This window comes from Miniopterus natalensis, chromosome 21 (assembly GCF_054644295.1).
Source record: "Miniopterus natalensis isolate mMinNat1 chromosome 21, mMinNat1.hap1, whole genome shotgun sequence".
Classification (NCBI taxonomy): domain Eukaryota; kingdom Metazoa; phylum Chordata; class Mammalia; order Chiroptera; family Miniopteridae; genus Miniopterus; species Miniopterus natalensis.
In genome coordinates, this window is record NC_142101.1 from 12,909,487 (window position 1) to 12,929,057 (window position 19,571).

The 19,571-nt window shown below is 39.9% G+C and overlaps 1 protein-coding gene across 5 annotated transcripts in view; it reads left to right on the forward strand.

Moving 5' to 3' along the window:
• Positions 1-19,571, forward strand: part of ENAH (ENAH actin regulator) — a 167,659-nt gene that overhangs the window by 89,021 nt on the left and 59,067 nt on the right. For 2 of the 5 annotated variants that reach the window (XM_087828918.1, XM_087828919.1), the window contains exon 2: positions 4,294-4,402. The exons of the other annotated variants lie outside the window; for them this stretch is intronic. In XM_087828918.1, coding sequence (XP_087685044.1) covers positions 4,359-4,402 — 44 coding nt within the window. In that variant the 5' untranslated portion in view covers positions 4,294-4,358. The remainder of the gene's footprint in view (positions 1-4,293; positions 4,403-19,571) is intronic. 5 annotated transcript variants of the gene reach the window in all.

Genomic DNA, 19,571 nt, shown 5'->3' on the forward strand with positions numbered 1-19,571 from the left:
AGGCAAATCTGTAGAGAGACAGTAGGTGAGTGGTTGCCAGGGTCCAGGGAGAGGGAAGGAGGGATGGGAGTGAATGTCGTTATGGGTACATACGGGCTTGCTTTCTGGGGTTGTGAAAATGTCCTGGAATTAAACAGTGGCAATAGTTGCACAACCTTGGGAATATACTAAAATCCACTGGATTTTTATACTTTAAAATGGTGAATTTTTTGGTGTGTGAATTATATCTGAACTCGCACTCCCCTGTCCTTGGACTAGTATTTTCACTTACTAACTAGAGTCAGAAGAAGGTCTCGTATGCTTTACGTGGCTTCTGACATTTTTCTGACTTTGGATTCGTATTTTAAATGAACATCTTCATGTTTTCTAAAGAAGAGAGAGCGAAGACAGAGCCAGGCAGAAGGGCTTGCTGAAGTGGAGACACTGCTAGCTCTGCCTGTGAGAGGCCTGAACAAGTTTTGGAGGAGCGCTGTCTTCACGGTGGGGCGACATCTCTGGGGCCCTGTTATGAGTAAGGGTGCCTAAAGTCACTGATAAAATCAGCGAGCACATCCAGCAGAATCTTCAGGAAACGTTAGCCTGGGCGGTGAGATTCAGAAATCTCAAATCCCAGGGAAGTTTTGGCTTTGGAGAGTGAGGTAGCCTTGATGACGTCTTTACACGGCCCGCATCACTTTCTCGGGGGGAACAGCCTTCTGGAACACTTGGTCTTGGCAAATAGTACATCTGATGAGATGAAGGGAAAACGGCTATCACTAAGTGTGCTCCCCAGGTCCTCAAATCTCCTTTTTTTGGGTCTTTTTTTGGTATCTGCATTTTATGTGTCAACTTGGTAGGGAAGCAGCTTCATAAAGAAACCCAGAACATAAGTGAAATAAAACGAATGTTTCTTTAGGTCAAATCTCAACGGAGTCCAAATTGGTGGTTTTATGGTGCAGTGAAGGGACCTTTCTGTGCAGGTTTAATCATGATTAAATAGTGGCTATATTTGAGTGTCTTACTTTGTTCCGCAATCCTGAGATGTCCCTTCCTCTCCTCTCCCAAATTCTCACCTCATATTAGACTAGTCTTGCAAGTGAAATTGTGACCGTTCAATTTTTAACCATTTAAGATTTATGAATTGTAGGTTTTCATTTAAAACTTGGAATTTTTATTTCTTTGTTTATTTCTTTTAATCATTGTATTTTAAGAAAATGAACCAATGACTGTTCAGATGTCTCATCAGTGGTTAAATTACCTTTTTCCTTCCACTATAAAGCAGTACAGGCTTTGCGTAGATTTTAGAAAATATGGAAAGTATAAAGATGTTAAATCAAACCATCTACAATTTTGATATTTTGATGTGTAGCTTTCTAGACTTTTTATAATACATATATACAGCCATAAATGTGCTTGTATATGTGTATGAGTGTTTTAAGTAAAAGTGAGGTCCTACTACGTAAAGGTGAAATTGTACTATATTATTTTGTAACTTCTAATTCTCGTCACTAAATACAGATCTGTATAGTTTTAAGTAACTGCATAGTATTTTCACTATGCCTTGTATGACCTTAATTTAATCTTGTAGCAATAGACTTTTAGATTTTTTCCATTGTGTTCGTTATAAAAAACACTACTGTGAACATCTTTGGATATATGTCTCTGTGCACATATTTGATGTTTTATATCTGCACATATATTTTAGGATCAATTCCTAGAAGGAAAATCAAGTATTAATTTTTTCCTTTCTTTCACTTTATCAGCAGGTTCTGTCAGGTCGACCTCCGTTTACTTCTGTCCGTCTCACTGCCCCCCCTCAAGTCCAGGCCACTGTCACTCTCACCTACGCAATTGGTGTCTCCTCTTTTCCATTCTTGCCCTCGGTTTTCCACGCATCGGCTGGAATGATCTTAAAGTGGAAATCAGACATTGTTATTCCCCTGCTAAAGCCTTCAATGGCATCTGAGCGCTCTTAGGATAAAGCCCAAATTAATAACCCAAATTATTAAGGTCCTGCCTCATCTGGCTGTATTCCTAGTTCCCAGCACAGGCCTTTGTGAGCGCACAATAAACATTTGAGTGAATAATAAATGAAATTACCAGATCAAAGGGAATTTTATCAGCTTTTGATACACATTACCAAATTAGCAACAGTGGATGAAAGTGCCAGTTCCCCCACACTCTGGCCAACTCGGCATTATCAGCCTTTTTAATCTTTGCCAATCTGATAGGCAGAAGGTGTTATCGCATTGTTTTAATTTGTATTTCTTTGATTGCTAGTCGAGTTGAACATTCCTCCCCGTGTGTTTGGCCATCTCTTTTTTTGTGTGAGTCACCTGCTCGTGTGCTTTGTCTATTTTCTCAATGGGATGTTGAGGGTTTTTGTAATGATTTATAATATATTAAATAAGTGAGTGCAGATATATTGTCTCAGTTATCTATTGTAGTGTAACAAACACCTCAGAACCTAGTAAAACATGTTTGAGCTGGTCGGGCAGTTCTGCTGGTCTCACCTGGACTCAGACATGTGTTTATTCCTTGGTCAGGTACACGTGGTGTGTCTGTCTGTCTGTCTGTCACTTAGTAATAGCAGCCTACCGTGAGATCGAGCCCCACTGTGCAAGCGCTTATCAAACCTCTGTGTGCTGTCCCTTTATGTCGTCTTGGCTAAAGCAAGTCACAAGGTCAGTGTGGCAGGAGACGACACAAGGACGGATCTAGAGGTGTGGTTCATTGGGGGCGTGATGCAAAAATCTTGTAAATTTGTCACCTGTTCTTGTTTGTTTTGGTTTAGAAGTTTTAAAATTTCTTATCGAACCTCTCAGCCTTTATGTTTACAGCTCTGCCTTTGGTGTCATACTTTCTCCAACCTAAAATTACACGTGTTCACTTACATTTTCCTTTGTTACTTTTATGGTTTTATGTTTAAATTTAAGTCACTTGAAATTTATGTTGGAATAAGATGGGAGGTTAGTATTTAAATAGCAAATAGGCATTTGTCCGCATCATTTGTTCAGTAATCCATCCTTTCCTATTGATTGGAAATGCAGCATTCACTGTGCACTGGATTCCCACACTTAGTTCTGTTCCTGGACTTATTAGTTATCTAATTCTGTGCTAGTACCTTGCTCTTTTAATTACTCTAACTTTATAATTTGTTAAACATCTAGTAGGAGAGGTTACTGTTGGTTTTCTTTTTCAAAACTTTATTTGCTATGTCATTTAATATATTCTTTTAGGTTAGTTTTAGAGATGTATGTTCAGTATTTAAAACGTTTATGTTTATACGGAAAAATGGTGACACACATGCTATTTCCGGCTTTTATTACAAAAGACTTAATACCTGTTTGTTTATCTAGATGTTAGCCTGGTAACTCAGCCACAATTTATAAATAGTGTTTCAGAAAGGACAATCTACCCTGAGAAATTAGTGGATAAAAGCCCATTTCTAAGTTACCTGAAGATAAAAAAATACCAGTTTTTGAATTTTAACATAACTGAAATGGAAAAAAAACACACCACTTTCAAAAAAATTGTATTTCATTGTTAGTTTCATGGAAGTATTTAAAATACACTTACCTCATTGTTTTTAAATATATTTTCATTATTAACTTTTGTGTCCCAAAGAGCTGATAAATTTTCCTCACTGATCCAGAGGTCCCAGTCCTGAAGATCCAACACATGTCTGGCACAGGGTGCAAGTCCCTGGCTATAGATTGCAGTATCTCTAAGCCTAATCTTGGGGTAACCTTTGCTCACGCTGGGTATATACTTAGTGGGCTCGCCAGTTACATACGACAACTTCTAATGTTCTCTGTTTATGTAAAATAAGTAGACAGTTGATAAATATTAGCTATTGTTGCTCATTTAAAGACGGGGCCAGGCTGATTGCTAAGGGCTCCATGTGAGTCACTTCATTTAATGGATTAGACTAAGCCATGAGATTGGTGTCATCACTGCTGTTTTATAGGGGGGAAAGCAAGGCTTAGAATGCTTAAGTGACTTTGCTCAAGTCCCATGGTTGGTAAATGACAGCTGAGGTTCAAATCAAATCCTGTATAATTCCAGAGACCTTGCTCTTAATGCTTTACATGGCCTCTAATTGTTTTACCTTTCAATGTTGCTTCTCAAATTTCGTTTTCCGTCCTTAAGATTCCATCCAGTACTGTCCCAACTCTCCCCTTGGAGTTCGTGTAGGAAGTAATGGGAAATACCGCAGATTGGGCTGGATTGTAGGAGGCTTGGAGTGACAGGTAAATGAATGAAACTCAATGTGCTGCATACTTCTACACACTATTCTTCTAACCCTTACAGCTGCTCTGCAGGGTAGGTATCCTCATTAATGCCCTTGCCGCTGGAGAACACGAGGCTAGTGAGTGATGGAACCTGGACCCGAACCCAGCATTGTCTCACTTGCATACCTGTAAGTGCTTTACCCTACGTCTTTAAATGATCTGAACTTTTCGTGTAGTCTAATAACTTCCAATCTGTGGCCTCTGGAGCCAGCTGTGCCATTGTTTTAAAGAGTACTTGAACCCCTGTGCTCACCAAGCTTTGTCTTTAATCCAAAGATGCCAGCTTTCATATGTGTTATTTTTCCAGGGTATATAGCTGCTGTTATGGTAATGCGCAGATTAATGTAAAAGCTAGTAAATTCAGAGTGCATTTAAATCACATTTTCTCAGACAACGTATGTTAAAAGTAGAAATGAATGAATTTTTAAGGGGCCTTCTCACTTTCCAAAAGGTTGAGAATCACCAGTGTAAATTGATTTTCTTTGTAGTTAATCTATTTCTTAGGTGGGCTTGGCAGCCATTTAACTTTCTCAAAAGAAAGGGGGAAGTCCCAAAACAATGAAAGTATTTAAAGTTATGGCAGGAATCACCGCAAACTTTTTTGTTGTTCCTTAGATGTAGATTTCTGCTTACTAGTTACCTCTACAGGCAATTCATAAAAATAGCTCAAATTTTAAGTGGGAGGAAATTTTAATTGTTAGGAAATTATAGTCCTTGCTTATAAATTATGATTTTTAGAAAATAAGCTGAAAGAATCAAATTATTTCATTTTGGAATTGTGAAACAAAAGACGCGTTTTGCTGTTACCTAGGATTTTTAAAAACAGCAACTCTTGCACATGTTTTTGAAAGAAGGGTACCCAAAACTGAGTAACAGTTTTTTGCTAGTACATAAAGAAACATTGAGGGTGGAGGCAAAATGGATCATTCAAGTTGTAAATAGGCTGGAATTGGGGCTTGTGATTTTATAGTTTTAGAATTCACGTCACTAGACTTCTGACGTTCGGAGTAGTCTGTGCGAATTTGGTTTTCATCCTTTCGCAGCCCCGAGGGGGTTAACCGTGGCCTGGCAGATCCAGAAAGGGAGTTCTGTGCTGCTTCTCACGGCAGGATCTTGTTGCTATGCAGCAGACATTGTCGGTCAGTATAGGGTGTAGTAAATCGGTATTCTCTGTCCCTTGGCACCGCACGCGCATTTGATAATCCGAGAGGGGTGGTTTCGAGCTATTTTGCAAGGCTTTATTTGAAAACGGGCATTTAAAGATTTTCGTTGCATTTTGTAATTGGCTACACTTAAGGGTCTGTGAAGCCTTTCTGTTCTGATGTGGAAGGTACACTAAAATGCTGCGCTCAGAGAAAGGGTTTTATAGATCTGTTTCCAAGTTGTTTCAGGTTAGAGCACTAATTTTATTTTGTTATTGTAAGAGGGGCGAGGTTGCCAACTTCCAACAAGTACAGTTTGTCTGAAAATTCAAGTTAAGTAATTTGAACATCAGAGCTTTACCGCAGCACAACATACTGTGAAGATTATTTTTGTAGGAATCCTAAACTTGTGTAGAGCCTTATGTGGAATCTGATAGTTTACTTTCTTCCAGGAGAACTTAAAATGTTTTAATAGCAAATGGGTGATGTATATAACATTAAACTTACCATTTTAACAATTTTTTTGGGGGATTAATCCTCAAGGATATTTTTCCATTGATTTTTAGAGGGGGGGAGAGAGACAGACAGACAGACAGACAGACACTGTTGTAAGAGAGACATGTCGATTGGATTGGTTGCCTCCTGCACAAGCCCCGACCAGGGCAGGGGATCGAACCTTCAACTCAGGTACCTGCCCTTGACTGGGAATGGAACCCGAGACCCTTTGGTGTGCAGGGCGACTAACCACTGAGCCACACTGGCCAGGGCCATTTAAACCATTTTTAAGTGTCCAGGTCTGTGATATTAAGGACGTTAACATTGTTGTGCATCTATCATCTGTTTATCTCCAGAACTTAAATAGCCTTTAATGCCCATTTGGTAACTTAGTCTAGGCTGTCTTCTAAATGCTTTAGATAAATTAACTCATTTCATCTTCATAACAACCCTGTCAGGTAAGTACTTTCGTGATGTTCCACATGAGAAGACTGAGAGGAACACACACTAGTCCCATGAGTGGAGCCAGAATTCTCAGCCACTGTTACGTTGCCCTCTTTTGGAATTATTTTTTCTGTTTAGTGGTAAGAACAATGATTTAAAAACTGCTTTTTGTGGTTTTGTCAGGTAAAGTTAACATACTTTAACTATGTTTAGAACTTTTAATGAATTTTGTTTGGCCTGCAATATTTTAGACATGTTTTCTAAAGATTTTAAAAGGGTACAGTTTGTATTTTATATTATGGTTAATTGTATATGATATGATATACATTATGCTTCATCATATAGAAAGGATTTAACTCCCTTTTTCAGTTTGTTTTTGGGCCATTTTCCATGCTGATCCTTCCAGTAGAGTATACAGAGAATGCCAATTATTTTCTCGTAGTTTAATACAAATATATAGGAAGGTACATTGTTATTGGAGAATTGTAATGGAACCCCATCAGAAGTCTAAAGCCAGTTGGCATTGGATCATCTGCTTAGAATTTTCTAAATTCATGCTCTCTGGCCCTGGCCGCTGTGGGAGCCTCAGTTGGTTGGAGCATCGTCACGGCCAACAAGAGGTGGCGGGTTTGATTCCTGGTCAGGGTTTGGCCCCCAGTCGGGGTGCGTGCGGGAGGCAGCCCCGGTTGATGTTTCTCTCTCTCTCCCCCTTCCTCTCTTTCTCAAAATCAGTCAACCAGTAACTTAAGTTCATGCTCTTCTTTTTCATGGATAATTTGGAGTTATTTGTGGTATTGGCAATCTAGAATAAAAAGCAGTAGTCACGAATGAAAAAGAGAAAAAAACAGTACAAGGTGTCATTTGAACTTGCAGTTGATGCAGAGGGATGGCTTTTTGCTCCCTCTTCTTTCTTTCTGCCAGGCAGCAGATCTCTATTCCCATTTTTAACTAAAGAACTCTCCCCTTCCCCCCAGTATTCTGGTAGATCTTCTACCTTGAGAACCCTGGGCCTTGATCTTTCCTGAATTTATACATTCTTGTCTTGCTCAACCAGAGTAACTCTGTCGTCAGCTTGCTTTTCATTTCTCGTTGCAGTTGCACCATCTTTAAAAAAAATATTTCCTCCTTTTATTTTTGTGTGTTTATATACGCATTTGATTATACTCTGTGCATTTTTTGCCTTGTTCACATGATACGTTTTGCATTTTCTGTGCTTTCAAAAAAACTGCTTAGAATTTTATTAGTTGCATATTTCACTGTAATTTACCTATTTCCTTTTGAATGGCTATTTACATGGTTTACAGTGATTTTGTATAATGAGTAATGCTTTCATGAACCCAAAGGGTTTTTTTCCCCTTCCTAATTGCAGACTAATTCCTTTAGATTTCCAGAAATAGTATTAGATCTCTGAAGAAATAGAAACAGTTTTAAAAGCGCTTGAGTCATATTGCCAAATGCTTTCCAAAAGTGTTGTACCAGTTTTCATGCCAGCTAGCAAATACGTGGAGTGTCTATTTCACCGCAGCCGGTAGCTGCAGAGAATGTTTCGATGGTGACCTTTCCATCTAAGAAGAACTGACTTATGGCTCTGCTGGACGTTTAGCCTGAATTATACCTAGAATTATAATTGTGGTTGGGATTGGGTTTGAGTGAAGGAAGGCCTGGCTACCAGTTTTCTGCTTCTTAAACTGCTTTTTAAATTTTTTATTTTATTTTTAAAAATATATATTGATTTCAGAGAGAGGGGGAGAGAGAGGTAGAAACATCAGTGATGAGAGAGTCATTGATCGGCTGCCTCCTGCACGCCCCCGACTGGGGATCGAGCCCGCAACCCGGGCATGTGCCCCGACCGGGAATCGAATGGCGATCTCCTGGATCCTAGGTCTATGCTCAACCGCTGAGCTGCCCCCGGCTGGGCCTTAAACTGCTTTTTAAATTCTGTGTTGCTGCAGTCACTACCCAGGTAGGGTTTCATCTGACGTCTTGTGGATGCTTGATGCTGTGCGGGACAAAGTAGTGTGTGTTTTAAATGCCATTCCCCTTGAACGCAGGGGCAGATGTAGGCGTGGCTCTCTCCTTCACCCCGCAGGGGCCTCTGTGGGTGGAGGCGCCTGAAACCAGGTCCTGTAGCTACCTTGTTCAGGGTCTGCTTCTCCCTGAGTCGCTGTGACTTCGTTAGCTGGAAAATCATTAACAGCTCTGGAGATAAAGTGCCTTTTCCCTAAAAACTGGTTGCCTCTGGCCTTATACCAGCATTTGGCACAGTTGACCATCCTGGCCTTGAAAGTTAAGCTCTCTTGGTTCCCCCCTTATTCTATTGGCTATATCTCTCAGTCCTTTCCCCCCTTTTCTCTTCCCCAACATTATCCAGCCCTGAGTTTACCTGCTGTGTGCTGCTGATTCCCAGACTTAAATTTCTGACTAGCTTTCTCTTGTGAGCTCCAGATAATAAGCTGACAGCTTAATTCATTTGGTGCAACTAATAGGCACCTTAAATATTATGTTTCCAGACCAGAGTGTGCAGTATATTCATACAAATTTATACTTACTGATAAATAGAATTTTTCCGCAGATTTTCAACCATAAAAAGAACACACGGGACAAAATTATAAATAATATCAATATAAGACTTGAAATATTGCAACAAGTGTTTTCCGCTCTCCTTCTATAAGCTTTAGATCCCATCATTTTTCTTCTGACAGGCCACAAGAAAATTGACCTATTTACTTCCGAGTACAGAAACTCTTATTAAAGGATTTCACTTATGTGTCATTAAATACCATTTCTTTCCCTCAGTTTAGTTATTTCGTGTGCCATCAGACAGACAGTAGTCAGACAGACAGTAGTTTGAACTGTTGCGTGATGGTGCAGCTTTCTACTCAACACTTCAGTTTTGTCAATATCATTGCTTTGTGAGCATTTATTTGACTATTACTGTGTTTTTTGCCTCTATAGAGATAAGGGGCGTTAATGGCAGTTGAGGTAACTGTGCAAGTCGCCAGCTATTCCAAACGTGTAATTCCTCAGTCTCAGTGGAACTGGACCCCCTTTGTACTCAAGCTAGTTGTCTAGGTCTGTATGTCAGACCACATGATTTTGGTGACACTGATGGAAACGGAAGTTAGCTTTTAAGAAGGACTCGAGTACAGCTTCTGGAATCAAAGTGAGAGCTACTGGACCCGGGGCAGCTGCTCTCGGATCTCAGGGTGAGAACAGCCAGCGATTCTGGTTGACCAGGAGTTACCCCATCGTATTTTTGGCTTTCTTCTTTGTTACTGCAGTCTGTCTTCATGGTTTCTCCAGATTTCCATTGTTCCAGCTTTTGTAAATTGATATCACAGATTGTTTTCTGTAAGCTCCAGGTAGAGAAATCTTGGATTAAGACTGGTGACAAGCTCTGCTTGGATCACTGTCCCCTCTTCAGTGGGGACGGGCTACTATGATGAGCACCAGTGGGGAGCGGGGAATGAACGCGTCTCTAAAGTGAGAGAAGGAATTCTGGCAGCAGCTATTCATTATGGTAGTCAGCTGGGAAGGACAATAGCAAAATTACACTATATATAAAAAAACAGGAAACGTGTCTAAAAGGTGAAGTCTTACGATGGAAGAAATTGAAGATTAATATTTTAGCGATCTGTTAGATTTGCAGATTACAGAGCTGATTGAGGAATGTAGCTTGTAGCACTCCTTTCCTTAACAGTAATAGTCTGGAGTTCAGTCTTATCCTAAGAAAATTTTTAAAGAAAATTGGTAAGATAACATCTCATTTCTTTTTCTTTTTTTTAAAAAAAATATATCTTTATTGATTTCAGGGAGAGGAAGGGAGAGGGAGAGAGAGAGAGAAACATCAATGATTAGAGAGTCGTAATTGATAGGCTGCCTCCTGCATGCCCCCGACTGGGGATGGAGCCTGCAACCCGGGCATGTGCCCTGACCAGGGATTGAACCCTGATCTCCATCCTAGATCCATGCTTAACCGCTGAACCATGCCTGTCCGACCACATCTTATTTCTTGTGAAGTCTCTGAGCAATTGTAAAAAACTACTTCTGTCTACTAAATAATTACTTTAGGCAAGCCAAGAAAACTAGAATTTGAGGTGAGATTTAGAAAATCAATTTTACCTTACCTGTATTTTATATATTTACTCTATCTTGATTAAGTAATGATTGCTTATATCTTAGTTTTTAAAACTAATCATTCATTTCTTAACCTAGGTTTTTTTTTTATCTGACTCTCGGATTGAAAACTCATTTTTATGTTCAGATTATGATTGCTCAGTCAGCTCTTATTTTCATATGCTTTTCAGGAATGGATCATGGATGAGAGTAGGGATGCTGGGATTCCATGTCGGGTGTCCCCCGTCCACGTTGTGGACCGTGGTTCTCCACCACCAGATGTCAGACTAAGGGAGTTGCTGCTTTGCATCCCATCAGGGCACCGGGCGATTGTTCCTTAGCTTTCCCACTTATTAGGTGACTCATTGATGCACAGATCAAGTAAGATTGTGGCCTGGGAGGAATGACCCTGTGACAGGTACCACAGGTATCAGTATCCTGGGTATTTCTCCTTCAGGGAACCTTAATCTTGGCTGCTTCATCCTCTGTAGTTAAGATGTTGAGAAAATACCTTGCGTTGAGAAATGTTGAGGAAAACAGAGCATCCATTCATTGTCTAGAATAGATTATCTAACCTCCACCAAATTATGAAGCTTTTAACATTTAAACTTTCTGTATTTTCCAAGACATTCGTTAATGGAAGCATCATTGTACTTGGATTTACAGGTGAAATTTCAGGGGTTTTGATTGTTTTTTTCTCAGTCACCAGGTTAATATAGGTGTTTTTTCCGAACAGCTAACCAGCACAAAAGGGTTAACCTGAGAGCCTTTGGGGATTTTTTTTTTTACTAATATTAAGCAAAACAAAGAAAAATTGGGAAAAATAGTTTAGAAAACAAGTGAAAGGGCCTACTTTACTTTGCTAGTGTAGATAAAATACAAAAACCAGGGCAACAGAATATAAAAACTAAGCACAAGAAGCATATATCTCTAAAAAACATAGAACAAAAGTCTCTGTTTTACCCTGTTCCTTTCTCTAAGCCTATTTTTTTAGAGATCTCTTAAATCTACCGTAAGAACCCTGATGTCTTGAAAGTTCGTGGCTGCTTTTCTTTGGGGTTTTAGTGTCATCCAGAATCATCTTTGCAATACAAAAGTTCTGCTACTTCTAAAATATTAACTTGTCAGTTTGTGTGGGTTTTTTTTGCTTCAGGTAGAAAAGGCTTCTGTAAACTGCGTGTATGTGTTGGGAATTTCTCTGTAGAGTCGTTACCTTTTTCTTCTTTTTTCTGATTGTGATTTTTGCCTTTTGAAATTCATCCTTTAAATAAGGAGCAGATTACTCTCTTCACCCTCCACCCTTTTCCTGCCAGCTGTCCTCACTCTGTAGGTGTGTCTTTCTGCCATCGTTTCACAGACATTTAATACAACTCAGGTATTTTAACAGCTTCATTGACGTAAATCACAGTAAATCACATATCTGAAGTGTACAGTTGGGTAAGTTTTGACATGTATATACCTATGAAGTCATCATCACAATCAAGTTAGTGAACGTATCCACCACCCCCAATTTGAAATTAAAAGCATGTCAACAGAAATTTGGAATACGGGGGGGGGGGGATGTAGTCACCCATAAACGCTGCCACTTAATCTGCATAACCTTTGGTGTCCTTTTTCATTTAACACGGTATCATGAACACTTTTCCGTGTTGTTACATGGTCTTAATAATAGGCAAGGCTTTTTCAAGAGTTGACCAGGGACATGTTCTAACACCCTCTTTACTCATCAAACAGGATAGTGCACAGAATGTTTCATGTGGGGGCAGAAACAGATTTCCAGCTTCTTTTGACAGAAGGATTTGAAGAGGGAGACGAAGAGAGAGAGGGTAAACAGCAAGCGTAAGTGGTTCTGGATGGTCCCCCCTCTTCCGCTGCAAGTACTTCAGTCCCCAAAACACTCCAGTTCTCCACGGGCTGAGAGCAGAGCTTTGAAAGGGAGGACAGGCCTAGGCGTGGGGAGCGTGTTCGCTTCAGGTGAAACTGAAGCTGCGGGCTGAGGTACATGGTCATGAGAGGGTCTAGTTGGGACGTGTGTTCAGTTGTTAAAGGCCCATGCAGCACAGGGGGGAAGTTCGAACTTTAGGAAAAGCCAATGAATTTGGCAGGTGGAGTGACAGGAGCCATGTGGTCCACGTGTAAGATAATCTTCATGGTTGACTAAGAGGTAGGCTTATTTATATTTATTCTTACACATGCACATTTTTTTCTACCTTTATTGAGATTGTTGACGTATAACATAAGTTTGTGTGCAGTGTGATGATTTGATAGGTGTCTATATTGTGAAATGACCGTAATATGGTTAGTTAACACCTCCAACTCCTCACACCATAATTTTCTCTCTCGTGTGTGTGTGTGGTGAGAATATTTAAGACCTGCTCTTAACGATTTTCAAGTATTTAAAACAGTACTGTTAATTATAGTCACCATGCTATACATTAGATCCCTGGAACTCATTCATCTTATAGCTTGAACTTTGTACCCTTTGACCAGTATCTCCCCATTTCTTCCATTCCCCAGCTCCTGGCAACCACCATTCTCTTCTCTGTTTCTATGAGGTTGACTTTTTTAGATTCTACAGTATTTGTCTTTCTCTGCTTGACTTAGTTCACTCAGCATAATGCCAAGAGGTAGGTTAAAGAGAGGATTCTCGTGGCCGCACTGAGTGGGCCAGAAGAGTGGTAAGTGTGATGGAAATGGTTGCTGGGACGAGTTTAGGTTATCCGCAGGAATATGAAGAAATGTTTGGGCAGGTTTTTTGGTGGGTAAAGCAGCACTGCTACAGCACTGCCTGGAGCAGGGTGAGATGAAAGCCCATGAGGTGTGAAAGGCTACCCCAGTGTTCTGGAATTTGGTAATAGGTAAGATGACCGCACTGTCCTTCCTCAGAGAAGATTTTAGGCAGGTTGGAATGGGGCAAGGGTTTCCTGGAGAAGATTTGTTTTAATTTAGGACACATTTTATTGCTTGATAGTACAAGACCCCGCAAAAAAGTAGATTTTCAAAGATTAAAAGGATTGTCTCCACCATTAAGGAGCTTAAGACCTGCTGGTTTGAGCCGAACATGCTTTCAGAAAATTAGGGCTGATAGAAGCAGCGGGCAGAGGTCAAAGCTCCAGATTTGGTGATTCATCTCTGTCGTTGAGATATGTATTGCACTCTTAGGTTCAACTATGTGAAATATGCTGTTTTCTTGAGGTAAAAAACTATCAGATAGTGACAGTTGAATATTGTTCAACTCAGTACATTTAAGTATCACCATCACTTTTGATGCCTATAATTTACTTGTTTCCTTGACAAACACCGGGACTACAAACTTGACGTGACAGACACGTCCTAAAAACATTTTTTTGGAATCATCTGTTTAGAGCTTCAAAGTTGGACACCCAAGATTGAAGATTCCCCGTTTGCCTTGATGTTGCTCCCTCACCTGCTTCGGGAAGGGGAGTTCTCCTTAGTGTCCAGGTTGTGGTGGGTCTTCACTCTAACGGGCATCCTCTCTTCCTCCGGCCCCAGAATAAGACTAGGGAGTGGGAGGGGAAGAGGGCAGAGAGGGGCGTTTGGGGGTGACATTCTTCAGACTGGGTTTTTCACGGCATTTATGAAAGTGGAAGAAGAGAAGTGAACGTGTCAGCATGCATTGCGCGGTGACGGCCGCTGGTCCTGAGCCTGGTCAGTCCTCTGTAGGCATGTACCGGGCTGTAGTGTGTTCAGTGTGCTTAGCACTGCCTCAGAAATCGGGCAGGTGCTGTTTTGGGAGATGAATTGACGTTGGTTGGGAATCTCGGGGATTTAAAGTATGCCGTTTTGGGGATCCTGGGACTCCTCCTACCTTCTCCCTTTCTCCTGTGGGCAGGGGTCATAATAGGCCTCTCCTTTCACTGGTCCACCAGGCTCCTCTACACTGACTCATGGTTTTTCCTTTACCTGCTATGTAATGAAGTAGAGTTTAGCATCAGGGCAGAGTCCTTTGGGGGTCTTTTTTAAAAAAAAAGGGGTTTCCTAGTAGTTGCTGGTATAAAGATACAAACAGAAAACCCAAGGCACAGAGTTGCCTTTCTTTTTCTCTTCTGTGTTGTAGATAGAACAGAAAACTTCTTGAGTTTTTGTATGGAAATCACTGAGGATTCATCTGTGATTCAGCGGAAAACAAGAGAGAACAGTGCTTGGCATTTAGTAGGCGCTCGGTAAATATTTGGGGCTGACTGAAGGAATGAATGGGGAGAGAGCCCTGGGCCCTTGTCTGGGGGTCAGTGAACTCATCAGTGAAGGGTGAAGCAGAAGTGACAGTGGGAGCAGAGGGGATTACCGTCCCCTCATTTCTGTGCTGCGCTCTCAGAAGGGGAGAGAGGAGAAAGGAATCCCCAGTTGGCAGCTGGTTGAGTAAAAGCAGCCCCTGGGGTCATTTGGAAGCTGTTCCTTCCTAAGGGACATGGGCAGGCCTTGCATGAGAGCTGCTGGTGATTTTAGTTTTTAGGGACATTGGCCCATGGTTCACTTTCTCTCTCTCCCCAGTTACTGGACAAGCTGATTGCTAGGAGGGCGGGATTGCATTGGGGGAGTTGTCATTTTCCTCCAGGGGAACGTTTGCTTGAGCGTGAAGATGACTTTGGCAAGGACGGCGGCTGCCGAACAGCCTGTCTGGGGATTAGGTGCAAGGCGCTGTGTAGCTGAAATCTGCCTCCCGGCTCCCGAGATGATGTTCCTTTGCCTCCAGGATAAATGTTTTCCTGCTCAGTCCAGTTACGTTCACTTAGTTCTGGCTGGTAATGCTTCTAACTGATTGCCTTTCTCTTTAAGGGAGCCTCCTTGAGAGTAGTTGACAGCTGCTACGAGCAAGTTAAAAATGTTGCTTCTGCCTTCCTCTTAGTTTTTGCACAGAATGTACTTACAAGTTGATAGTAGCAGAAAGTTTGAGTTAAAAAATTAGCTCTATAATATCTAATAATTTTGCTAGAGTTTTAAGATGCCTTACAATTGGGTGGCAGTACCAAGCAAGGTTTGCCCATATTTTGTGCAGGAATTTAAATTCTAATAACCTTTGGAAGCATTAGCAGAATTTACTGAGCTGGTTGAATCTTAAGCTTGCTAGTTTGGTTGGTGTTGCATACATGGGTTCTATATCGGGTCAGTTCTGATGGTACTAATTACGTCAAGAGTTTATAGCAGAACTAAATTAATTGCCAGCCTACGACCGTGGCCCACTTAGCACTTCTGTTAAGATCCTTTTGATTATCTGAGTGAATGCTTATTTAATATTACAGAAATCAGAACCTGCGCTGGGTGCTTTTAATTTGGGTATATACTGACCTTTTATGTATCAGCTAATGTGTCTGAATCCTGAGCCAGGATTGTAAGAACCCCAGTCTCTCTTTAGGCTTGGTCTGCAAACTGTCAATCAGCAGGCTAGGTCTTTGGTGTTATCTAGACGGGTCTTTTTATCTGGAAGGTTTTTTGTGGTGTCTCTGAGTCTGGAAAGATAAGGTACAAGATTGGGAGGTATATTTACATATTTAGTTGAGTTGTATCGTTGTGAGGAGAGCCTACTTTCACATTTAGAATCGATGGCACACTTGTCAGTGGACCGGCAAATTTCACCCGACTATAGAATGACAGATGGAAATGTCCTTTTCTTTCTGATGTCCAAGGTTAAATTTGTTGGCCTGAGCTCAGCAGATTTTTAGCAGTTAATTAAAAGCTGGGCATCTTCAAACTTTGATTTCGTGGATGAGCTCAGTTTTTCAATCACTAGTAGAAACTTTTAAGGACAGTAAATTTTGAATGCTTATATTTTACTGGAGTCTGGAATTATCCCCTCCAAAGGGTGCTGTCACTTTTGTTTCTTGAACATCTCATCTAGCTCTTCTCTTCAGAAAGGGATATTCTCTCTCCAATTTTTATATATTGGTTTCTGTTTATAGAATTTATATTCTACTTTTATCACATTTGCTTCATAATACAAACGTTCTCCTGTTTCATAATGAATGCCTTTAGTAAACATTTTTAGTTTCAGCTAATTTATTTTGTAAATATGTCATGATTCACTCAAACCCATTCTCTGATAGTTTGGCATTTAGATTCCTTCCTTCCTTTCTTCCTTTTATTATTTATTACCAAAATACTTTGCATAATGGATTGTTTTTAGTTTATTTTCCAATTAACCAGTGTTTGGAGAGTGTTTCCTGTATCCTGGCCTGCATTTAAGTATTACAGTATCTTTTTTGAAAAAATAATTTTGTGCTAAAATACATATAACATAATTCAAAGTGTACAATTGGGTGGCATTAAGTTCATTCACCAGTTGTGTAGCTGTTACCGCTGTGTGGTTTCAGAGCTTTTCGTCACCCCAAATGGAAGCCCTGTACCTGTTAAGCAGTCACTCCATTCTCGCCTCCCCCCTTGGCAGCCGCTAATCCGCATTCTGACTTTATGGATTTGCCTATTCTGGGCATTTCATATAAATAGAATCATAGAACATGCCTGGCTGCTTTTCATTGAGCTAAGGTTTCAAGGTTTATCTATGTCTTAGCACTTGTCAGGACTTCATTCCTTTTGTTTCATTGTTTGGTGTGTGTCTGGATGTACTATATTTTGATTGTCCACTCATCTATATAGATGGACATTTGGGTATATACTGACCTTTAGACTGTTGTGAACAGAGGTGCTATGGACATGAGCGTTTTTGTACAAGTATTGGTTTGAGTGCCTCTTTCAATATCTTTGGCCATATAGGGAGGGTTAGAATTGCTGGGTCATATGGTAATTGTGTTTAACTTATTGAGGACCTGTCGCACTCATTTCCACAGCAGTTGCATCATTTTACACTTGCTATTTTTGTGTGTGTATGTGTGTGCGCGCACGTTTATCATGTCCATCCTAGTAAGTGTGAGGTGGTGTTGCATTGTAATTTTTTATTTGTGTTTCCCTAATGACCAGTGACGTGGAGCATCTTCTCATGTGCTTGTTGGCCATTTGAATATTATTTTTTTTTTACTTGAAATTTTTACTGAAGTATAACATGTATAACAGGCACAGAAAAGTACAACTATCCAAAGTGGTCAACTCAGTTTTCACTAACTCAGAAGACCCCTGTTAACCAGCTTAGTCCAGATCAAGAAACAGTCGGCTCCCCCCCGCCCTCCACAGTGCCACTCTCTCCCCAGAAGGTCACCCGTCTGGTTTGTAACAGCATAATTAGTTCTGCATGTTTTGTACTCCCGTAAATAGAATCGCGTAGGATATATTCTGCGTCTGGCTTCTTTGGCTTAAATTGGGCTTGCACCGTTCATATCATTCATCTAATTCCATTGCGTGAAATATGCTAGTTTAAAAAATCCATTCTACTATTAATGAACATCTGGATTGTTTGTAGTTCAGGGATATTACAATGTCATGAACATCCCAGTAGTTGCCCTTTTTTTGCTCCTGCGTGTGGGCTACATCCAGCTTTTGTAATGGTTGCACTGGCTTGAGTTTTAGTATTTTTGCAATGTCGCCTTTAGTATAAATATTTCCTCTACTGTGTTGGTCATGTGTTTTTTTTCCCTTTAATTGGTGTTCTTTTTTGGACATAGAGAAGTTTTAAGTGTTTTCCTTTTTAAGTTTAGAAAGTGATCGCTCTGTCTAGTTTTGAAATTGGAAAATTTCCAAAAAATGAGAATATCATCTGACTTGGGGACTGGTGTTATTTTGTTTTCTTATCAGATTTTAAGAGTGTCCCCAGTATTTTTATAATAATTATAAAAATCACAAATTTATTTTTAACTGCACAGTGGGAGCTAAGTGACTTATTTGGGCAGGAAGCAATGTTACTGTAATTGTTTGGTCTTTGAGCTCTACTGACCTTCTACTCTTTAAATTATTCTTAAAGTTACAAGATAATGTATATATAATAGAAAATTTAAAAAATATGAAAAGCTTATATAAGGAAATGAAAATAATGATACTATTTGTGTGTATACATCTTGTTTTTTATACCTTTTTAATTGAACATAATGTTCTATAATATGGTTTCCCCCTTAATGCACTCTAAATACTTTCCTCTGTAATTAAATATTATTCTGAAGCATGATTTAAAAAAATTAAAGTGTAATTTTAAAGTTTAATTTTTATTGAAGTAGTATATAGTTTATAAAGTCAAATAGTTCTACAGAGCCTAGAATTAAAAATAATATATAGTCCCTAGCCCTGTTCCTTTCTCCTCTAGACTCTGGCTCTCCAGAGGAGCCACTGTCACCTTTTACTTGTTCTGCAGGTTTTTTTGTATTTTTTGCTTATATCGACATTTCTTGCTCCAATTTTAGAATCTCTTTCTTGACTTCCCACAATGGAAAATAGGGGTTGAGTTTTTAACATTGCCTCCATTGTATTTTTCTTTTCATCTAGATATGGTTATGTAACATTTTGTTTAACCAAATGTTTACTTTATTATGATCACATAAATATTATATCTGAGCCATGTTACATACATACTGTGATGACATTTTCTTTTGAAACGACTTTGTTTTATCTAGATTTTGAATCCTTGTGTTTATTTACTTAGTTTCCCCCAAATTCATCACCCCTTCAGTTCCAAACTCTCCTACTAATGTTTAACTCCCCTTTCAACACAGCCGAACACATCACATAATCCTTGTGTTTGTAAATTTTTTTCTTGGGATCCTTTAACCCCTCTGTTCCAGTTCGGATGGCCTTGGCCAGCTTCTTGCAGACTTTTCACCGTCCTCGTGGGAATTCCCTCTGCCTTTTTTCTGTATTGCCGCCACCGGTAGCTTCCTAAGAGATGATGTGTCTGTGGTTAGAAGTCTAGATGATTTTTCCTCAGAGTTTTGAAGGCATCGTTCCAGTGTCTTCTAGTTTACAGCGTTGCTGAAAAAAATTTGATGTTCTGATTTCCAGTTTTTTTTGGAAGAAACCTGGCTTTTCTTTCTGGAAGTCTTTGGGATCTTCTCTTTATTTTTGTTGCTCTGAAACTTTATAGTGATTTGTCTTAGAGTGTCTGTAGAAAAAACAACAGTTATGCTAGGCCCTTCATATGGACCCTTTTAATGTAGAAACATGTTTGACATGTTTTTAAGCTTTGTCTGTAATGTCCTTATTGTCT